The sequence below is a fragment of the Conger conger genome, chromosome 4 (genome assembly GCF_963514075.1).
Source record: "Conger conger chromosome 4, fConCon1.1, whole genome shotgun sequence".
NCBI classification, from domain to species: Eukaryota; Metazoa; Chordata; class Actinopteri; order Anguilliformes; family Congridae; genus Conger; species Conger conger.
This window is the reverse complement of record NC_083763.1, coordinates 28496399-28512893: the sequence shown is the minus strand read 5'-3', so window position 1 is coordinate 28512893 and position 16495 is coordinate 28496399. Positions and strand designations below refer to the sequence as shown.

Here is a 16495-nt window from a genome sequence, read left to right as displayed (position 1 = left end):
ATATGAATTAAAACTATTGAAATGTCTTGATTTGACTATTTAACCCTTTCCACTTTGACCCCCTGGAGGGCCATTTTCCCCTATTTTGTACTAGTCCTATAAAACTGTAAATATCTCAAAAATGATTTACTACACACACATGGTTGAAGATTTAAATGAAAGAAGAGGCTTGCACCATTCTGAAATTTGAGACAAATTTATGTCAGCACATGTACATGAAGAGTACAGAGTACAGTTTTTTTCATATGTATGAGAGAATGTTTTTATAAAACATGCCCAAAGTAGCCAAAAAGCTATCCAAAAAGGATTACTCAATCTAACGCTTTCTCACAAACAAACAACTTTATTTAATAATTAGGTTAACCAGAGCCCCGTTAGCCAGTACAATTACAGGTTTATTTATTGCCAAATCCAAATCCTGTAATTGTCTGTTACCATAGGACATAGCTGTCGAGTTTAGGAGGCAAACGAACATTGCTGCCAAAGGGGCTTCTACAAAGAACAGAATTAAGGGTCTGAATACTTACATAAATTTCAGTCTTTGATTTTTGACTGAATAAGTCTTGGCAGCACACAGTAGCCGGCATCTTGCTTTTATAAACCAGTGTATTCAAGATAAAACTATGGTATCTGTTTAGTGAGCAGCCTACACAAAATAAGATTGGTTGGTTGTTTAGCCAGTTAAGCTGCTGTAGCTCCAAATATTATGCACTATTAGCTTGTGATGAAGGCAAGCAAAGTCCAGCCATTTCAGATGGCTAAACTAAATAAATAAATATTTAAACATGAAATAAATAAATGACTTAGCATACTATCTGTGATGGAGACAAACGGCTCCAGGCTGCTGCTGGCATCAGAATCGCAATCAAACACCCACTGTAAACCAATGACTGGCAGTCTCCTCTCTAGCAAAGGCTCTTTGAACTTCTGGGCATATATCTATGACCCAGGAGTGCAAAAAAAATGTGCCCGCAGGGTTTCTGGCAGCAGCCAATCAGTGTAGCAAAAATATGTGACCGGAAAGAGAAAACAGGTCCCTCGAGTTGAACCCCCAGGTGGGTGCAATCCAAGTGCATTCCACGGCCGGAAGCAAGAGGTATGCCCAGCCAAAACTGACAGATATGACAGAAAAAAAAAGAAAACTGACTTTAAACGTGAGGGCGGCACGGATGGTGCAGTGGGTAGCACTGCCACCTCACAGCAAGGAGGTCCTGGGTTCGTATCCGGGTCATGTTCTCCCCGTGTTCACGTGGGTTTCCTCCCACAGTCCAAAGACATGCAGGTTAGGCTGATTGGAGAGTCTAAATTGCCCGTAGGTATGAGTGTCTGAGTGAATGGTGTGTGTGCCCTGCGATGGACTGGCGACCTGTCCAGGGTGTATTCCTGCCTTTCACCCAATGTATGCTGGGATAGGCTCCAGCCCCCCTGCGACCCTGTTCAGGTTACGCTAATGGATGGGACTTTAAATGTATTTATGTACACATTCTTCTGTCCGGTAAAGCCAATATTACATATTGCATGTATGTTGATTGAAACATCTTTATTAAAATATGTGTACAGATCAGGGGTCGAATGGCTATTGAGCTGCCCCTACAGATTGTAGCCCTCTCATAGATTAAGTTTGTTTCCCCCTAGCTTTAATTCATAAAGTACATGCAACCTCAAGCATGTGCTCCCTTAACATTGCCGTGATGTAGTAGAAATGTAATGATGTTGTAGAAGTGTACGGTTATGCATGTTACAATGAATTATTTGACATTAAACCCAACTGGGCATGTGGAAATGCCAGCCCTCCCCATAGCTGCATAAGGAGAGGTTGGAGGTGGGTAGGGATGGGCTGCTATGCGCAGGCGATGATGGGAAGGTTTAACGGACAGATGGGAACCCTGGCAAGGCCGTCCATGGCAGCTGCAGCACGCCTACGCCGTTTGATGTATGCGAGCTGCCACGCTTGACTGGCTGATGCGCAGTCGGTGCAGTCAGAGCAGTTGACACATTCCTTTCTTCTGCAGTCTCTGGGCAGCTGGGCAGAGGAGGCGTGGGAAATTTCACAGATATTTCCCTTCTTCCTTTTTGAACATGTGATGGGGATAGCCTGAAATGAGGTATCCCATTCTAGGTAAAAGGATGAAGGCACTCTCTCTAAGTAGGCCACTGTTTGTGACAAATCCAAACATTATTTGCTTTCCTGTGCCCGTTGCTATAATGAAAAAACCAACATTTAACTGAAAATCGAACTGCCTAAGAGTTTTTTATAGGAAAAGTATTGACATGTGGCTCATAATTCAAATGCCAAATGAAGGTATTAACCAATAAGCAAATGGTGTTCTTAGGACTGAAGAATTAACTTTGAGCTATTTTAGCCAAGTTCCTCATTAATCAATGACAAATCTATACCAATTATAGTTCTTTGCTTTTGGGAGCCAAAATGCTTTGATTCATTTGATCGCCTGCATCTCTGGAGATTGTCTCCTATGTGAGGCTGATTGAATGGACTTGCTGATTTTCAATCCATGACAGTAGAATTGATTGTTCCAATCGGGATTGCCAGACTGTCCATGATTCTTGTTTGTTTTACTGTATATAACACAGTTTAAACTCCTTTTTATATGTACATGAATGCCATGTGATTAGCAATCCCAGAATTGGAGAAAGAAAGCAGAATCAGTGAGAATAAAGCTATCCAAAAGGGTGTGTTGGTGGTGTAGATCACCAGTGGAATGCTTGTTGTGAGCTGTGATGTGGTGGCTCAAATCCAGTCGTGTGGCCCTCATTGCATATCTCTCCCAGTCTTCCTGTCTTTCTGCGCTGTACTGTCCAATAAAGCTGAAAATTAATTCCAAAAATGTTAATTTTTTCAGCAAGAGGCTTTTGTTTTGCTATCGAAAGGACTGCCATTTGATAATTCATGCGTCATTTGGGGATTCAATCTGGGAATTAATGTGATATCTCTAATGTGGACTTGCATTGAACTCGTAGCAGAAATATATTCATGCATGAAACATTTTATTAGCATGGATATTGTTATTACTGCTGTTATTCAACGCAATGGGAGTTTTGAAAGTGGATTCATGTTGGCTGTATGAGCCAATTTAATCTCATTGTTTGTTGGCAGAAATTGTACAAAAATGCAATTACCTTCAGGGGCATAAGTTTAATGATTTCTTGTTTGTAATATGTGAATACATTTCACAACAGCTGTTTAGCAAACATGGAAATCAAAGAAAAAATTTTGTTTGGTGTTCACACATGACACAAATTCTTTCCTGTGTCTACTTTGAAGGCTGTGGTCCATCCACAGTTTTTAGCATTTGTGCAGTGTTGCCAGCATGACTTTGAAATGGATCTCCGGATTAATTTCACGAATCGCCATTACTCTCTAACTCTAAAGTAATTTACACACAAATTCCGATACCTTATTTAGACCACTCGCATTTCATGAAAATGTTATAGTATAAAAATTTCAGTATTTTTTCTTTCCCTACATCTCTGTTCACTGGAACACATTTCTATCATATATTGGTGAGCATATGGTATACACTCAGTGAGCACTTTATTAGGTATTTATTTCTTGCTTATTTTTTAGATGTATTAAGTCTTCTGCTGCTGTAGCATATCCACTTAGAGGTTTCATACATTGTGTGTTCGCAGATGCTCTTCTGCATATCACTGTTGTAATGTGTGGTTATTTGTGTTACTGTCACCTTCCTGATAGCTTTGACCAGTCTGGCCATTCTCCACTGACGCCTCTCATTAACAAGGTGCACTGCTCACTGAACAGCTCAGCCGTTTCTGGGACACACATTGTCAGCCACCAACAATCATTCCACGGTCTCTCAGATCAAATTTTTCCACCTTCTGATGGTTGAAGTGAAAATTTACTGAAGCTCCTGACCCATATCTGCACGATTGCATGTGTTGCACTGCTGCCACACAATTGGCCGATTAGATAACCGCATGAATAAGTAGGTGTACAGGTCTTCCTAATAAAGTTCTCAGTGATTGTATATGGGGTGTCCAACTTGCTCTGCATTGATGTAAATGCATTCTTTCTCGTGCCTCTCCTATCAGAACCAGAGAGATCAGAACTACACGGTCCTGAAGACCAAGTCCAATGTGATGACTGTGGACGGACTGAAGCCCGGCACCACCTACGTGTTCCGGGTGAGAGCCCGTACGGACGGCGGCTACGGGACCTACGGAGGGGAGATTGAGCTAGAGACCAGTCACGAGGGTGGGTGCTCTTCTTCTCTTGATTATCTCCTGAGTCTTCTCTTTGTTTTACCTGTACCCTTCTTTACACACAGTAAAATGTTCAGCGTAGTGCTTGAAGTAGAAATAAACAAGTGCCTGGACTCCTGAGCAAAACATTTGGACCCATATGTATTCTGTTAGAGTTGAAGGTGCAAGTCTTTCTTGCAAAAAAAAAAGTTTGGAATTTATTCTTCAAGTAAACATCTCATGCCCCTCTTTTTCTCTCTGATTTCAGTGTAGTTCAAGTTTTTAAATTTAATGGATGTATTGTGATGACATAAAATGTAAAATTTCAAGTAGATACTGGCAAATACTATTGATAGCGATAGAACATAATACAAAAATAAAATAAAACTACCACCACTAAGAATGACCAAATAACAACAAAAAAATAGCACTTATAATAAAAGACACCGTGGGGTTGCAGTAGTAACTCATGTATTATTATGTAGTAACTCATTCATGTAGCAACTACGTATGAAGTCATAACACTTATCATAAGCATACATACAAATTAACACAAGTTTGAGCTTAAGTTGTTATGCAGGGCATATCAAAACGTAAAACAATATAGCCCCAATTCAATAATGCTTTATATAAAGTGCAATAAGAATACTTCTATACCAGTAGTGCTATGATTCAGTTCACAATTTTACACAAATGCCATACAATCTTATTTATAGTTATTGGAAAGCATAATGTTTGTTAAAATTCAAGACTTATATTGTATTGCAATGGCTGTATGAATATTTATTGAGATAAAATACTACATTCATGCTCATAGATAATTATAAAAACTGTGATTTACTCATGATATGTTGTTATTAGTATTTGGAGTAGGCAAATCATTCCTAATTTAGAGTAGCCCCATTTATCAAAAAAAGATATTAAAAAAAGACAGACTGACCTCTAGCTTTTATGCCGCTTGAGTTGTCACTGTTTAAGAACACTTCAAAGGAATATTGAACACGTCAAACCAGGGCTTTCATTTTGTAACTAAATCAGATCCTGGAAGAATTTTGTTTCTAGTTCTAATTTGCATGGAATTTCTGGCTTACTCTGTCCATAGTTTTGTCTCTTGAGCGATTTCTTGTTCAGTCCTGGTTCATTATCCTAAAAAAACACAGTCTATTTGTTCACAAATGACATCCCCTGACAGCTGTCTTGAAGTGCCTGTAAAATATTTATACTCCAGGGTTCATCTTCTTAGGCTGCGGAAGTCTACTTCATTTACATGCATATTTCTGCAACGATTTCATTACTTTAACATGTCACACTCCACAAATTGGTGTTGTTTCTCTCAGCTCTTCGGCTGTTTGAAGTGGGAGATAAAGATTTGCGGTTTTGCTACCTAAAAAGACTTGCTGCTGTGCCTTGGTACAGTAGACAGAAGAAGTCAGGGGAAGAAAATTGTCTAGCTCAATGTGGTATCCTGATTGGCTGCATGAACAGGAAATAGGTCCCTGACATTTCAGAAACAGAGCAGTTTGTGATTACTTGTTATTTAGAACAACATTCGTTGTTGTTCTTATTGTCAATGTTAAAATCTGAATAAAATTGTTATGCATTGATAACAAACATGCTTGCTGTTGTCCAATAATTATTATTTTCTGTTTCCAGATTCAGAAATGTGTAATCTAATGATAAGATATATATTTCCATGTTGAAATCCATGCACATATAAACAGGTGATATTGACAACATTGTTCTCCTCCTTAACATTTATTAATGTTGGACTTAATATAAACTTTGTTAATGTTTTTATATGTATACCATAATTGGGAGAAAAGAAAACTGACAAAGCTTCTGATTCTATTCTATACAATACATAACCCTGACCGTAGTATCAATCTTGCTTTTTTGACGTCTCCACATTAAGTCCATTTCCTATTCTTCTCCCGGCAGACATGCTAGCCATTGGAGATCCCAACCAGTCCACCATTTTGGCTGTGTCCATCGCAGGAGGCATCGTGCTGCTGGTTCTCTTGGTGGCATGCTTTGTGGTGAGCGGGAGGTAAGGGATCCCTCTTTTCTCTCACTCCCTCCGATGCATTGTGGGTATGGGAGGGTATGGATATGGGATATGATTACGTAGGTTGAGGCTGAGTAAGTGGAAATAAGCTTGGAAGGTCTGATAAAGTCCAAATTTGGGACTGCCTGCCCAGTGTTAATGGTCCCTTGGTGAGAGTGTACTGTAGATGTGTTACTGAGTGCTGGTGCGATGGAGGCACTCAGAGCAGATATGAGAATCCCAAAATGGAGTCTGCATATGCCCTAAGAGTGGACTGCCCTTCTACAGTGCTCTCCAACACCTTTACCCCTGTCTTTAACAGCCATAAACAGTAAAGACTTTTACTTTACCTGTGCAATTTTTATTGCAACTGAGGTGTTCAATAGGCCACAAGACAAACATGTACACTTCATTTTTCCAAAAGGTAAAGAATATACAGTACAATGGCTTCACAGTGCCTTTCAGTTTTGGATAACTGTAATTTATATACACAAGGGAGGGGTATATAAAGGTAACTGTGAATAAACTATCCTGACATCTCATTATTGTAACCAAACCAATGCAAAAATTTGAGTTTCTTCATTATATCAACCCTATGGCTTTGGTTGCATGCCAGTAAAGCTCTTTTAATTGAATTCTGTTCTGTATGAATATAAACATCTGATTAGCAGCACATTAAATGTAATTAATGAATTAATAATTAACAAATGAATTGCTCCAAATAACCAATACCAAATGAGTGTAAAACTATTCTCCATCCAGTTCGCCATACTGTTTTAAAATAAACAGCCAGTTTCAATACCTTTATTGTTATTATAAAACATAGCTGGAAACCTCTCTCCAATAAAAGTCAAATTTGATATGAAACATTGTGCTTAATGCTATAGGCTACAATAAATTCTGTATCATAATATTTTGAATCATAATAGAAACAATAGATAGTCTAAACATGGGAAATATTATGAATATTATGCCTATGCATGTTTTTTTGTAGGTTTGTCTACTCTAGATCTGTGACTAGTATGTTGGGACTAAATTGCAGAGAATCAATTTAACTGAATAATGAGCAAAATCACTCTTGACTGACAGCGCTTTTATTCTGTGGCCTAATAATTATCACAGCTGACTCAAGCACTGCATGCTTATACATTCACTGTTCATTTAACACAGGGACATTTGGAGAACTGATGGCTGTTATTTCTCATAAAGTCTGAACACCATTGGCAAGACCTGAAAAACTCATAAGCAAAAATGTATCAACCTTTGAGCTGCAACAAGTAAACATCAGTTATTGCTGTGATCATTCAAACTGAAATACTTTGTAGCAAAAATAAATGGATACGGCTAGTTAGACATGACAGAGCACCATGTAATGAAGCACTAATCATTTTGACTGCTACTACTACTACGGCGACTCCTGCTTTGAGTTCTGGAAGAAACTAATTGCAACTTTTCTGTATTTGTGATGCCACTTTTCTGAATGAGGCTGTTACAAGTGCATGTATTTAAAATGTCAGAAATAGTTAAAGGTACAATAGATAATTTTGTCTTAAAACATTGTTAAAAGACCATTGTAAATCCCTTCCTATCACTGGAAAAGGCTCACTGACATGTTGACTCACTCTCTGCCTGTGTTTATAGTCATTAAAATCGGGTTTGAAAATATACAGTTGACGGCCCGACACTCTGTACCAAAACATTGTACAACAGTACAATAATTCAAGCTCATTGGTTGAAAATTGGTTCTATTTTGCCACCGCCAATGGCGTTTCAATGTCAGCGCTTTTACAGAGAAGGGGGGAGGGCTAAACAGTGTTGTGGTTTGAAGGTGTTTGTTGCTGTTATTCCTCTCTTGACCGTTAGAAGTCTGAAATTACCTATTGTACCATTAAAGAATACAGAATAAAACTTGGTTGAAATGAGTACAGCTTCACTCCATTAAATACTGCATTATATGACTACTTTGCCCTCAGTGCTGGTGTTCCTTTCTGAGATTAAAACAACATTCATAATGCAAATTTTCATACATTCAGAAGAATACACTTAACAGCGCCATTGTTTTGTGTTTCTTTAGTCATGTAAAGATGGGCTACATCCAACTATTCAGCAACAGATGTTACCAACTAGATTGTTAGTGCTATGTTCCAACTGAGTAATATTGACCATCATATCAATAAACTGTACCATCTTATGTTCAGTTAGCTGGATATTATTTTCTTCTCTAAACTTCACAAAATACCATTACTAAACTTAACTTAGTGCTGCCATTAACATTCTGGTAGCATATTGCTTTGTTGCTTGGTTTATAGAGAACAGAAATAATGTCATGGGCTGTCAACGAAAATACACAGAGGAAGTGTGGTGAGGCATATTCTTCCATCAGGAGAAATGGTGATTTCTATGCATTAACAATGAAACAGAAACAGTGATTGAGAGGGAGAATAAATAATTCTGCATAGCAGTGAAGGTGTCCCCTCTAGCTACTGTAACTATGCTTGAAAAAGAGACGCAAAGGCACACTTCTGAAAGCAAGACTAGTTGGCTCATTGGCAGAGTGCTTGTAAATTTCTCCCCGTTTTTCAACATTGTTAGCAACTGCAGTCCCTCGAATTCAATCGAGCAAGTATTCTTCAGGTAACATTACATTACATTACTGGCATTTGCCAGATGCTCTTATCCGGAGCGACGTACAGTTGATTAGACTAAGCAGGAGTCAATCCTCCCCTGGTGCAATGCAAGGTTAAGGGCCTTGCTCAAGGGCCCAACAGCTGTGCGGATCTTATTGCGGCTACACCAGGGATCGAACCACCGACCTCGCAGGTCCCAGTCATGTACCTTAACCACTACGCTACAAGTCACCCTACATGATAAAAACTATGATAAATACAGAAAAAAGAGAAAAGCAATTTGTCACACTATAAGTGCTGTAATGAGCTAAGAGCATCTTGTTCCAAGCATGCACCCTCATATTCACAGAGCTTTTGTGTGACAGAACCAGATTTTTTGTTCAGAGTTTGTGCAATTGAAATTGGCACATTGGGCTGATGTAATATCAAAGCAAGGATAGTTGGCTCTGGGTGGAGGTGTTCCACATACTGTTTCCAGATCAGAGACAAAGGCAGAAAGCTACATCTTTTAAAACAAACATTTTGTAATTTAGTAGCAGAGGTGTCCCGCCCTATTGGACCCGTACTTCCTTTTCTCATATTACATTACATTACATTAATGGCATTTGGCAGACGCTCTTATCCAGAGCGACGTACAACAAAGTGCATACCCATAACCAGGGATAAGTGTGCTGAAAGACCCTATAGGGAAGTACAATTTCAATTGCTACCCGCACAACAAAGATAAGGACCAGGGCCTATTTGATTATTTTATTTTTTTATTATTATTATTATTTTATTTTTATTTTTTTAACAAACAAACAAACAAACGCAAAAGTATGACCAAACCCCTTAACTAGCCAAACACTGCTTACCTAGCCAAACTAAAAATACTGATGTACAAAAATCTACATCACAGAAAGACAACAATTAAGGTTCACAGGGAGGTAGGGAGGGACAGGGAGGGGTGCTGCTTGAAGAGGTGCGTCTTCAGTTTGCGCTTGAAGATTGGAAGAGATTCTACAGTTCTGACCTCAACGGGGAGTTTGTTCCACCACCGTGGAGCCAGAACAGACAGTAGTCGTGAGCGTGAGGTGGAAGTTCGGAGAGGGGGGAGGTGCCAAGCGGCCTGTGGAGGCTGAACGAAGAGGTCTGGCAGGGGTGTAGGGTCTAATGATTTTTTGTAGGTAAGCTGGGGAAGACCCCTTAACTGCTTGGAAGGCTAGCACCAATGTTTTGAATTTGATGCAAGCCATGACTGGCAGCCAGTGGAGGGAAGTAAGCAGGGGGGTGACATGTGAGTATTTGGGAAGGTTGAAGACCAGACGAGCCGCTGCATTCTGGACAAGTTGGAGGGGTCTGATGGCGGACGCTGGGAGGCCAGCCAAGAGGGAATTGCAGTAGTCCAGGCGGAACAGAACTATCGCTTGGACCAGGAGCTGGGTCGAGTAGGGGGTGAGAAAGGGGCGGATTCTCCGTATGTTGTATACGTGTGTGTATGTCACCGCCACAATGTTCTCGGAGAGGAACAGTCTGCTGTCCATCACCATTCCAAGGTTCCTTGCACTGGGTGATGGCGTTAGTATAGTATCCCCTAAGAAAATGGAGAGATCCAGATGGGGAGAGGTAATGACAGGGATGAATATCATTTCAGTCTTACCTGGGTTGAGCTTTAGATAGTGGTTGTCCATCCAGCTCTGGATGTCACTCAGGCAAGCAGCGATACGGGCTGAAACCTGTGTGTCAGATGGTGGGAATGAGATGAACAGTTGGGTATCGTCCGCATAGCAGTGGTAGGATAGACCATGTGCAGTGATAATAGGGCCAAGGGGACGAGTGTAAAGAGAAAAAAGAAGTGGGCCTTGGACTGAGCCCTGGGGAACTGTCGATACCTTACCAGCCCAGGCAACCTGGAAGGAGCGACCAGAGAGAGGTAGGACTCAATCCAGTCCAGGGCTGTGCCACAGATGCCCGTTGCTAACAGGGTGGACAGGAGGATGGAGTGATCCACATTACATGACACAAATACTTCTCCCGAACATCAGCTTTGCTTTACAACCTATTCTGATGCCTTACTGCTACGGGCACAGTGGTTTTTGGACTTAGGAATCCACAAACAGATCTCTGGAACGGAAAGCCACGGGGAGACGGCCATTGCGGCTCTAAGTATTGTGGCCATTGTGGCTGAGGGTGTTTGCCTGCCTGCGGTTAAGCAGGTAGCATTGCTTGTTTAGTGTTAATTTAGTGTGAAGTGTCTTTTTCACAGCCAGCCTCGGGCTAGTATATGCTCATTCATGAAAGGAAAGAGGGTATACTGGAGCTTGGGTGTTGTTACAGAGAGCTGGAAAGGACCAAGGCAGTCTTTATAACAACACATTAACAACCCCTGGGCCCTCAAGGACACGATGGCCCACCACACAAAGCCGTAATTACCATGGCTCTTGAACCAGCGCTCTGCTGTCTCTGCTGTATGTGTTGTACAGTGCAATAAGGCCAATATACTACTACTCTATAGCAAGTACGGGGATCAGAGTTATTCAAAGGTAGAAGGCGAACAAGCTAAGGTTATCACTTTATCCTTTATTGCCATATGAATGCATTTCTTAAAATGAGTTGTGGCATTCTTGTGTAGGCATTTAAGAAGCAGAGAAAGATTGAATCTGGAAGTCTGGAAATGAATGCTACACAGCAAAACTTCCAGTGCTAATTTCACTCTAACAAAATTTTAAATGAGTCCCGTTGGGACCATATGTACTCTGTAAGAGTTGACTTAACACTGACCATATTACTGTGTTGTAAAATTAAAAAATGTACATTCCGCTGAGACACTTTTTCATTAGACTTTTCCACATTATTTTCCTCTTATGTGTACTGATGTCTTTTGACAGATCACTAATATTTATCTAATTTGGTTTGGCTGAGTGCTCTACCTATATATGAGGGATCTATCTCATACAATGCACATCTGACAAGCACAAGGAAAGGTAAATGCATGTAGTTATTTGTTCATACAGTCTCTCTCTGTCTTTCTCTGTCTCTCACGCAAACATGCGCACACACACACACAAACACTCACACAAACACGCTCACACATTTTTGCTGATTATTTTATCAATTTCCTCTGTTGGTGGCATTTGTAATACTGGAGTCTGAAAACACAATAAAGTTGCTGATAGGATAAGGGGAGTCTCAGGGCAGGAGCTGAGGAGAAGTGCACCTAAAGACAATTACCGCACACTGGAGAGTTGCCAGGAGAGAGAGGCGTAAACCAGGTTTAACAGGCCAGTCGATACGTCTCCATGAATTTCACATAACTTACCTTTTCATTTAGCTAAAGGCAAATTAAAAGCTTGCTGTTGAGATGGGGGGAGAGAGAGAGAGAGTCAAAAGCAGAATGAACATGGATTGTGAATGAACGCGAATGCATTGAAGATGAATTGTGAATGGCTAAAGGTGAAGTGGCTTTTTGTGCAGGTGCGTGGGTTGTTTGTGTGTGTTTGTCTGATTGGTTCCTCATGCATGGCAGATATGAAAAGACCTTCAAAAATATTGTGGCACACCTTTGCAATTTCTTAATGAAGGCGATCCCAAAATAAAAAAAATTCCCACTTTTGTCATGTCTTAAAGGCGATCCCAAAATATCAAATATGATACTTTGAGAGATAAGAGGAAAAAGAAAGAGAGAAACAGAGGCACAGAGGAATGAGTTATAGATGAAGAGGTAGAAGTAATAAAGAAGCAGTCACAAAAAGAAACAGGTGGACACGGAGAGATAGAGAGAGATGGAGAGAGAGTTGGAAAGCACAGAGCTGTTAAAGGCAATTTGAGAGATGTGCAGTAAGCTGGTGGGCAGGCTCATAGAGAATGTTAAATCAGGAGGGCTTGATATTACCTATCGCACCATCGCTCCCTCTCCTTGCAGTGCGTAATGTTTTAGGGGGCCATGGCTTTTCATGCGTTAGGCTCTGAGGTTTGTGATGTTACCAATGTGGGTCACTGGGACTTATGTCACAGAGGGTTGAACTTATATTCAACTTATATCACCGCCGTCCTTTTTGTGTGTGGCTGCTCACGTTGTGCAGTAAAATCCAACCTAAAAAAATGACTGAAATGTAAAATGTTCAGTGTTATATCAACTCGCACTGAGTACACATGGACTCTGTTAGAGTTGAATTAACACTGGAAATGTTCCTGTGCGCCAAGTGCTGATGGGTGGGCAGCGCTGATGTTACTGTGTTACTGTGTGCTGGTTCTTGATCTAGCTTTTGTTACCCAAGACTCACAAAACACAAATGAAAAAAAAGTACCTTTACTCCTCTTGGCTCATTTACTTTCTGTGGTGCACCCTTAAAACCTGTCAAAAAGAAGTTGGGTTGTCTTATAAATAGCATAGCAGCTGTTTTAACGTATGTTTTGAGAGTGTACGGTTAGTTCGGTTTGGAAAGGAGAACGACATTTTGAAAGCCTATATAATCTCACTTGTGTAGTTTTCTCTTCATACAGAGAGGGAAAGCGGGAAAACAGTGAGGGTTATGCACAGAAATAGGATCACAGTGCAGAACATGTGTGGGGGAGGTGTTGGGCTTTAAACCCTGGATGTAAGGGGGATTTGTATATATTGGCTGGGAGCCTGCAGCCCTGCGGGTTTTCCACAAATGGGATGTCACCGATCTTAAAATTCAGAGGGTCTTGTAATTGGGACAGGAAATGTGTCAGTAATGAGCAACGCATTTGTTTCTTCCCCACTTCACTGTTCTGCTCTGGCCAGCAAATCGTGATGACAGATTTAAAAAAAAACCCACACAGATATCTGGCCTGATTGTATTATGGCTTAGAGCTAATGTAAACTCTTTAATTGAACACAGTCATTTGGCATTTAGTGTTATTTAGCAGGCCATTATTTATTTCTGTGTTCTTAAACTGGGTCCAGGTTTGGTTAGTGCAAAAAAGACTGTACATTCCAAAATTTAAGTTGACAGTTGACCCCCACGGCTTTTTATTAGTATCATTCACGATTTAGAAAAGCGACACAAATAGGAAAAACAGCAAAGTGTGGCTTAATGGGTTTGGAATGAACATTTGGCACACAGCACACAATGACTGGAAGTTACGCCTTTTAAGACCTGAGCCAGAGACGCACGGAGACTAGATCAAGCCATATTTTTTTTTCCTTTGTTTGTTTTCTTTTATTAAACACAAATTAACTTTTCCTCTTTCCAGAACTGCAGATGTCAGAGCTGTTTATGATGATTTATGTTTATGTTATGGCACTGAATTGTATTAAGCAGTTTAGTGAAGTTCCTTTTTTAAGTCAGCGGAGGGCCTGCAGAGTTCTACCCGCAGTGCGCTTTTCCATGCCTCATTGGTTGTTGCCTGTGGCGACAGCACCTTCCCGGCTGGCTGTACGTCGTGTGAACCAGCCCTGTGACCTGTGGCATGGTGGAAATTACAAATCTCTTAGCTGATTCATATCGTTTGTTCAGACAGCAGTTGAAAGCACAGTCAGTTCAGTATCAGTTCATTCAGGTGGGTCACTGAATCTCACTGTTCACTGAATCTAAATTAACACTACCCCCCGTTCTCACTGAATCTGAATTGTGAATAGGCTGCCTCGTGTAGCTGGCCTATGACAACAAGCCAGATTTCATTCACACTAGAAGGCCCTTCCTTTACCACTGACGCGAAAACACTGGGATCATCCAGTACACAGTTAACATTAAAGATTCGTTCAAAAAGATTCATTCAGAAAAGGTTTGTTCATTCACGTACTACCCAACACTAATTCAGTCTCACAGACATGGTCAGTAAGGCAGGAGGTATTGTTGTTCAGTTGGCCGCTCTACACTACAAAAGCAGCTGAGGCCTGGACCGTTTACAGTAGTAGCCAAACCTATGTGTTTTGTTCTGTTTGTATGAGTGTGTGCCAGCTAACGTGTGTGCTCATTAGTGCGTGTGTGTGTGTGCTTGGTTGTGCCTGTGTGTTTGTGTCTGTGCTGTTAATTTGAGCATGCTTGTGTGTATGTGTGTGTTAATTTGAACGTGTATGCTTGTACAGTATGCCAAGCACCATGCAAGGAGACAAATTATCCATGCAAAAACTAGCTTTACGGAAGGCCAGGAAAGCCTAGCGCTCAGCATTGGGTCCTTGTTGGGTTTTCAGATGGCTCCTCTTTGAAAACATTAATTATTTGGAATTCAATTCCTAGCTGGGCCTGGAGTTCAATTCAGTTAACTTTGTTTCTATGAATCAGAACAAAAGAGCCTGAAAACCTTGGGATGGACTTCGCTGTTTCAGAGCGCTGCATTATTAAAATCTGCCGTTTTAATCTGCCCGGTTCGTCTGGAAGCAAGTTGGCAGACACGTAGGTAGGAGAACCTCCAGCAATTCTGTGATGCAGTCAGCAGATGGCCTGTGATCAGCAAACTGATTCTCTCTTTTTTTTTCTCCTCTCCGCAAAGACGCCCATTTCCCCGGGAAGCAATTAAAATGTGACAGTTTTTTTGTTAATGATTTGGTTCAAACTTGGTTATCTCCTCGGAATATTTCACGAGGGCTGCCAAATGCCGCGGTGGCCTGCGCCACACAGGTGTCTTTTCGTCTCCGATTAGCCGCGGATCATTTGCGAGACTGAAAAAGTACCAGGAAGTCGGACAGGAACCAATTAAGTCATTTTCACCAACTTTTCTTCTGGAAGCCTGCCCGGACACTTGTCTGTCATTACTCACAGTTGAAATGTTTTTCCTTGGTTTCATTATTAAGCAAGCTGTCCAGAGAAACAAAAATGAAAACCCCGCTGGCAAACAGACTTATTCTGTGCGTTTCACGGTTTTCCATTCTTGAGCAATGGACAACGTCTTCATTTTCCATTGATTGTTCTGTGTTTTAATGCAGATCAGATGCCTACCCAGGTGGTTTAATAGAGTAAAACCCCGGGCTGCAATGTTATATTGGCCTGGCTTCAGTCAATATATGTCCTGTAGTGGGCGGCCTCTAGCGTAGTGGTTAAGGTACCTGACTGGGGCCCGCAAGGTCGGTGATTCGATCCCCGGTGTAGCCACAATATGATCCACACAGCTGTTAGGCCCTTGAGCAAGGCCCTTAACCCTGTATTGCTCCAGGGGAGGATTGTCTCCTGCTTAGTCTGATCAACTGTACGTCGCTCCGGATAAGAGCGTTGACGTTAATGTAATGTAATGTAATGTCCTTAACTGTGACTTTGATGAAACATTTGTTTTTGTTTTGTTCTTCTTCTTCACAAAAACTGTTAATTCTACTAAGTAGTATTCATTCATAAATCCCAAAGAGTCAATGTTAAGGACAAACGATTGATTGATTGAATGCAAGCCTCGGCCATAGAGGGTATTTTTGTAAGTACTCGTGTTTTTATATTTCTGGCAGATTTTTGTAAATTATTTGTTCTAATTCTGATGTGTGCCCATCAGGAGGTGAGAAAAGGCAGAAAGGTGTGTGTTTCTAGGGCCTTGGATGGGAGCTTTGTTGGAGCACGTACACTCACTGAGCACTTTATTAGGAACATTTTTACTTTATTACACCTACTTATACATGTGATTATCTAATCAACCAATTGTGTGGTAGCAGTGCAATGCATACAGTCATGTAGAT

At 40.8% G+C, this 16495-nt stretch overlaps 1 protein-coding gene across 1 annotated transcript in view; it reads left to right on the top strand.

The window, feature by feature from the left end:
• Positions 1 to 16495, top strand: part of LOC133125831 (ephrin type-A receptor 3-like) — a 149368-nt gene that overhangs the window by 87745 nt on the left and 45128 nt on the right. Inside the window, exons 7-8 of the mRNA XM_061237500.1 lie at positions 4072 to 4234; positions 6160 to 6268. Of these exons, the coding sequence (XP_061093484.1) occupies positions 4072 to 4234; positions 6160 to 6268 (272 nt within the window). The remainder of the gene's footprint in view (positions 1 to 4071; positions 4235 to 6159; positions 6269 to 16495) is intronic.